The sequence below is a fragment of the Fonticula alba genome (genome assembly GCF_000388065.1).
Source record: "Fonticula alba strain ATCC 38817 unplaced genomic scaffold supercont2.4, whole genome shotgun sequence".
In the NCBI taxonomy this organism is placed as follows: domain Eukaryota; order Rotosphaerida; family Fonticulaceae; genus Fonticula; species Fonticula alba.
In genome coordinates this window covers 84,394-90,325 of record NW_009242974.1, presented here as the reverse complement: position 1 = coordinate 90,325, position 5,932 = coordinate 84,394, and the positions used below count along the sequence as shown (strand labels likewise).

Here is a 5,932-nt window from a genome sequence, read left to right as displayed (position 1 = left end):
GTGTTTTTTTTTGGCCATTCCTGTTTGAGGGGGCACCCTTTGTTGGTCCAGTCCGATCCCCCCTCCGCCGCTCGCGTAGCACCCGCGCACGCACGTACACGCCGAATGGAGGGGTCCCCTGGATAGCGCTTCCCGCCCCCCCCCCCCCTCCCCACAAGATGGGGGTGTTTCCTTGTGTCTATATCGCTGGGGATGGGAGGGCAAGGGGTGAGATGGGGCTGAGGGGCCAGTTCTTCACCGAGCGGCTGCTCCTTGCCTGGGCTCTCCCTGGGCCTCCTTTTGGCCTGCAGGAGGATCGCGCAGGTGCAGGCTGACATCCAAGGACATGGGAGCCCTCGTCTCGTACTGCGGGGCTCGCACCAAGAGCCTCTACACACACAATCGTTTACTGTGTCTGCCTCCCCCTGCCGCAGCTTGGCCCGCATTGCCGCCACGGGCCTTGTATGATATGTGTGTATTTAGGAGGGGGGAGGGGGGTGAAAAGCGCCGAGACATGCATGAGGCCCACCGAGGTGGATGGGAAAAAAGGCGGACGAGCGCCGGCCTTGCTAACCCTTTACCATTGGCCGAGCCCAGCTGGACGGATACATATATAGGGATGTGTGTGTGTGTGTAGATATATATATATGTGAGTGAGGCCATGAGAAGACACCTTTTGGACTCCCTCCAAAATGGCGAATACATGGGGGGAGGCGAGGAGGAAGGGGACAGACAGAGCGAGCGGGAGAGAGGGGGGAGGGGGGCAGGGGACAGCGAGGAGCGCGGGCTCGGCAAACACAGGGCCGCCGATTGGCGAAGCCATGTTCCGTCCCGGACAACAGGGACAGCGCATCCTGGCCGTCACACTGGCTTGTCGGATTGTCTACTGCCATGACGGAGGAGTGGGCCCCGCCCGTCGTCCCGTGGCCGGTCGATGGCCGCTGTCGGCCGCGCGCTCCTGCTCCCCCGCCCCCCTCGTGGTACATATGCATGCGTGTACAGGGTACATGCGTGCGCTAGAGGTACTTAGTCGAAGGCACGACGGGTCTTCTGGAAACGGCGGTTGTCCAGCTCCAGGGAGCTGGGCCGGTCGTTGAGGGCGTAGATGGCCGCAAGGCCGACAACGCCAAGAGTAGCCATGACGGTCAGGGAGGGGAGGAGGAAGCGGCGAGGGAGGGCCTGCTTCTTGGCGATCTTGGCGGCCAGCTCCGGGTCCATGAAGCGGGCGGCGCTGCCGGTGGTGCGGGCAGCGTGGCGGGCATACTCGGCGGCGCGGTCGGCCATGCGGGCGGCAGTGCCGTTGCCGATGTCGAAGCGGTTGTCACCCTGGTGGGAGGTGCTGTCGGCGGAGTAGCGACCGAAGGCGGCACCATGGTGGTGCTTGTAGGCCTGGTGGAAGGCGTTGTAGTTGTCGAAGGGGCGGTAGCTCTGGCGGGTGAAGTCCGAGAAGGCCGAGGCGTTGGTGTTGGCCGCGAAGGAGGGGTTAACACCGGAGGAGGTGTGGAACTGGTACTGACGGCCACGGGAGGAGGTCAGGGCCGCGGCGCGGGTGGAGGCCTCGCGGAAGATGGACTGGTCGTAGGCGGCGCGGGTGTCCGGGTTGGCCAGGGTGGCGTAGGAGTCGGTGATGCGGGTGTACGCGGGCTTGCCCCAGGCGGCGGAGGCCGCGGCCGGCAGGCGATCCGGGTGGAAGCGCATGGACAGCTTGTAGTAGGCGTGGCGGATCTCACGGCTGGAGGCCTTGTTGGCGGAGGCCACGGCCTCGGCCGAGCTGAGGCTCAGGTCGAACACCGGCTCCGGCAGGCCGAGAACCTGGTAGTGGGACATGTGGGTGTTGCCGAGCAGGGTCCGGGCGAAGAGCTCCTCCTGGGCGAAGTCCTTGGCGCCGGCGGCGGCACCGGCGGCGGTGGCGTAGCCACGGCGGCCGGTGGCGAGAGGCGAAGCGTGGAAGGGGAACATCTCAGGGAAAAAAAGGTGGGCGAGGGGGAGCGGGGGAGGGGGGGAGGGAGGAAAGAGGGCGAGGTGGACAGCACACCTTTACTCTCTGGGGCTCCGCGCCCCCGGGGCCGCTCTGCGCCGGCACCGAGCAGCGCCTTATTCCTCGGGCCTGGGGTGAAATGGTGTTTCCACGGTGTGCACGTGACACCTCCGTGGGGATATCACAGTGTCCGGACAGATCGGCCCCCAGGGCCGCGGGGGGGGGGGAGGGGGGGGGGGGAGGATCGTGGCAACGAGAGCCGAGCCGGGCGGGACCGGGGGGCGAGGGCGGGGGCGGGAACGGGCCAGGCCGATCCTAATCTGTAGGCAACATTTCTTCTCCGGACGTTCGCCCCGTTTCACCGCCATCCCCCACTCCGCGAGCGGCATTCATCTTCTGTTTCAGCCGCGCGAGATCCCTCGCCCCCTTTTCCCTCCCCCGCCCGCCCCCCTCCTGCCTGCCCTCCGCCGTCTCACATGGCGCAGAGTCGCTTTCTTCTTCCACTCCCCCTGAACTCACTCATTGGTCGCCTGATTGTTCGGCCCTGGAACCGGTCGCTCAGCTTCTCCCTCGCCCCCAAAGAGCCCGCCTCCACTGCTCCGCGCCCTTGTCCCCCTGCCGCGGGTCCTGCTGTCACCTCTCAGGTCGCCGATTTAGCAGCCATGCCTCCCCGTTCCTCGGCTGGGAAGGCCAAATTTTACGCCGTGCGCTCAGGCCGCTCGACCGGCATCCACTCTTCCTGGTCCGTCAATGGCTTCCTGCTACCCCCCCCCCCCCCCCCCCCCCCCCCGTCGGGCTGGGTCATTGGAATCGAACTAACCGCGCACTTTCCGTGGCGATCGGCACAGGGATGAGTGTAGCTCCTCGGTGAGCGGCTTTTCCGGGGCCGAGTTCAAGTCCTTCCGCACTCGCGAGGAGGCCCAGCGCTACATAAGTTCCGGCAGTAATTCCTCCTCGAGGCCGGCGGCCTCGCACAGCACGCGCGACCCGACAAGCTATTCGTCTGGCTATCGTGCCTCCGGGAGGAGCTTCTCCTCCTCCACGCGTGGGTCCTCTTCTTCTTCTTCTTCTTCCTCTTCCTCCTCCTCCTCCTCTTTCTATTCCTCCCCCCTCTCCACTTCGAGATCGTCGAGCTCCTCCAGCGGGTCATCCGCCCGATCGCCCCCTGCCCCGGCATCGACTCGGCAATCCATCGACATCTATACGGATGGCAGTTCGCGACCGAATGGGTCTGGTCTGGGGGTTTACTTTGGCCCGCACGATCCTCGGTATGCCCATCGATGGCCTTTGCGCCGGGACTGCAGGGCCTTCCTCTCGCGGCCCTGGCCTCTGATCCCTTCTCTTTGCCTGCTCCCCCCCCCCCCACTAACATGTGCGTGCACATGGGAGCAGCAACCTTGCGGAGCCCCTGTCCCCGACCGAGCCGGCCACCAACTCGCGCGCCGAATTGAAGGTACCTCCTTTCGCTTTTCCCCCTTCCCTGTTGCCCTCCCTTCATCCCCTTCGGCCTCTCCCCTTGGTGCTGTTCGATTTGCCAACCATCCATCCCACTGCAGGCCATCAAGCGGGCTCTTGAGACAGCTCCCGGGGACCGGAATATTGTCATCCACTCCGACAGCATCTACGCCATCAAGAGTACGTGGCCCATGGGGGGCCATTTGTGCGTGGCTCTTTCGCCCGTTCGACGCGTGCATTGACCCTTCGTCCAGGCGTCAATGAGTGGCTGCCAAAATGGAAGACCAATGGCTTTAAGACTTCCGGCGGCCAGCCGGTCTCTCATCAGGATCTCATCATGGACATCTCGAAGCTGTGCGATCAGCGCAATGCGGTCGAGCGGGATGCGGTGGTTTTCCGGCATGTCAAATCCCATTCCGGCATCCCGGGCAACGAAATGGCCGACCAGCTGGCAAACCAAGGCAGCGACCAATACAATCGCTCACGCAGCCTGCCCCCCAAGTAGGTTGCTGCCTCTCTCTCTCTCTCTCTCTCTCTCGATGGGCGTCTCCCAGGAGATGGGCTTTTCAACAACCCGCGAGGGTGGTTGTCGCTCCGTTGGCGAGACATGTGTGTGTACTTTATTGTGGCCGATGTCCCAGAGGGGCAAGAATAAATGTGCTTCTCTGACCTGTTCTCTTCTTTTTCTCTTCACCGCATGAAGGGGAGTGGAAGGGGGAAGCGGAACAAATTGAGGCGATCTTTGGGCTTAAAGGCCACCTATTTGACCAAGGCCAGAAGGATGACAGGCGGGGGAGGGGGGCGAGGGGTCAGGTGTCGGGGCGAAACGAGCTGAGAGCCGGGTTGGGAGAGAGAGAGGGAGAAAAGGTGTGTGTGTGTGTGTGTGTGTGCGTGTGTATGTGCGTGTGTATGTGCGTGTGCTTGAGGGGGCAGGAGGGTGAGAGACTTCATACCACCAAGGCCACGCGCACGGATCCGGTGTCAGCCCACCAGTTGGACGTGGCCAAGGTGTGTGCGCCGATCCGAGCGAGGATGTTCTCAAGCTTCAAGCGAGCTACGAAGGGGGGGGGGGGATCGGTGGTGGTACAGGGGGAGGGGGCCATCGGGTGTCAGGGGGCCGCAAAGATGCAAGCCAAGGTGTGTGTGTGTGGGGGGGGGGGGGGGAACAGGAGCAAGGGGGACGAGGAGGGAGCCGTCGAGAGGGCGCACCATCCACCGCCCCGGGCGAGTTGTCGGGCGGGGGAAGAGCACCTCCACCGGGGCGCGGGGCTTCGATGTTGAAGAGCTCCACCGGGCCGCGGCTGGAGTCGGTCAAAAGTTGAATGGGGAGAACCCACCGCTCGAGGTGGCGTCCGGGGGGTGGCCCGGCAGCGCGATCGGGCGATTGTCCCAGAGCATCGGCCGGGACGCTGGTCACATCGTAAATGTCGATATAGATGTCGTCCGAGGAGGTGGGCTGCGGCTGTGAGGTCACCTGGACCTGAGACAAGCGTTGGGGGATTTCCTTGATGAAGGATTCGCTGAGGGTGTTGAAGAAGTGCTGGATGGACTTGCTCGAGGAGTCGGCAGCGGGGCCCTCGGACGAGCCGAAGATGTCGGGACCGGCCTGGTGCCGGAGGGGAGCATGGGGCAGGGTAAGAAGACCGAAGGCAGCAGAAGAGGGGGCGGGGGTAGGGGGAGGGGGGGCGGTCGCACCCACACAACGTCGAGTCCTGCGGCATCGGGGTCCGTTGCGTGGAAGTCCTTCGGGCGAACCTGGTCCAAGTGCCGGGCAAGGAAGATGCTGTGGCAGATGGCTGGCGGTGGGTGGCGAGGAGGAGGCAGGTTAACAAGTGTGGCATCGTGCGGCGGGGGGCAAGGGGGAGCGCGAAGACGAGGGAGCGTGACACGCGAGCAGGGGCCGAACCTCGGATGCAGTCATTGATGAAGCGCTTTTCGATGGCGAGGAGCGGGAGTTTGACAAGTTCCGGCTCGGTCGCCGGGAAGGGGCTGGTGGTGGCCATGATGTCAGGGCGGGAAGGGGCGGGGGGAGAGGTGCGGGGGAGGTGGCGGCGAGCGGGTGAAGGGGGTTGATGCAGGCCAACAGCCAGGCGACGGGGGCGGGGGGATTTGTTTTTTTGTTTTTTTTTTTGCCCTCCGCCCTCTGTATGCGTCGATCTTGGGACAGATCGGCCGCCGTGCCACGAGCCTGGCAGGCGACCGGCCCTGGGCCCGCCAGGAGAGGGGGGGGGGGGGGGGGGGCAGGATCAGAACGCCCCCATTGCGTTTGTGCTCGGTCCCGGGGGTTCCGCTGCTGCGAGATCGGACGTGCGATCGGGCACCAGAGTGGCGACTGCCAACGGATAGGCCAGGTCTCTGCTGGGGCCTCACGCCCGGAACCGGCCGGGGGTGTTTCCGGAACGCGGCAGCTGCATGGACGCGCGCGGGATGAGACCTTTTTCTCTTTTTCTCTTTCCCTCTCTCGCTCTCTCTCTCGCTCTCTCTCTCTCGCTCTCTCTCTCTCTCTCGCTCTCTCTCTCT

The 5,932-nt window shown here is 64.5% G+C and overlaps 3 protein-coding genes across 3 annotated transcripts; 1 reads left to right on the top strand and 2 right to left on the bottom strand.

Moving 5' to 3' along the window:
• Positions 1 to 439: 439 nt before the first annotated feature.
• On the bottom strand, positions 440 to 2,012 carry H696_02564 (hypothetical protein). Its single transcript, XM_009496475.1, has one exon. It carries the CDS (start codon positions 1,936 to 1,938, stop codon positions 1,006 to 1,008), a length of 933 nt encoding a protein of 310 aa, XP_009494750.1. The 5' UTR covers positions 1,939 to 2,012; the 3' UTR covers positions 440 to 1,005.
• A 372-nt stretch (positions 2,013 to 2,384) lies between these two features.
• Positions 2,385 to 3,920, top strand: H696_02563 (hypothetical protein). The gene is made up of 5 exons (XM_009496474.1): positions 2,385 to 2,699; positions 2,806 to 3,225; positions 3,350 to 3,410; positions 3,514 to 3,592; positions 3,667 to 3,920. Exons 1-5 carry the CDS (start codon positions 2,434 to 2,436, stop codon positions 3,915 to 3,917), a joined length of 1,077 nt encoding a protein of 358 aa, XP_009494749.1. The 5' UTR covers positions 2,385 to 2,433; the 3' UTR covers positions 3,918 to 3,920.
• Positions 3,921 to 3,930: 10 nt separating this feature from the next.
• H696_02562 (hypothetical protein) lies at positions 3,931 to 5,472 on the bottom strand. The gene is made up of 5 exons (XM_009496473.1): positions 5,319 to 5,472; positions 5,108 to 5,208; positions 4,622 to 5,018; positions 4,366 to 4,466; positions 3,931 to 4,171 (listed from the first exon to the last, which is right to left on the bottom strand). The coding sequence occupies exons 1-5, from the start codon at positions 5,413 to 5,415 to the stop codon at positions 4,103 to 4,105; spliced, it is 765 nt and encodes a 254-aa protein (XP_009494748.1). The 5' UTR covers positions 5,416 to 5,472; the 3' UTR covers positions 3,931 to 4,102.
• Positions 5,473 to 5,932: the final 460 nt, after the last annotated feature.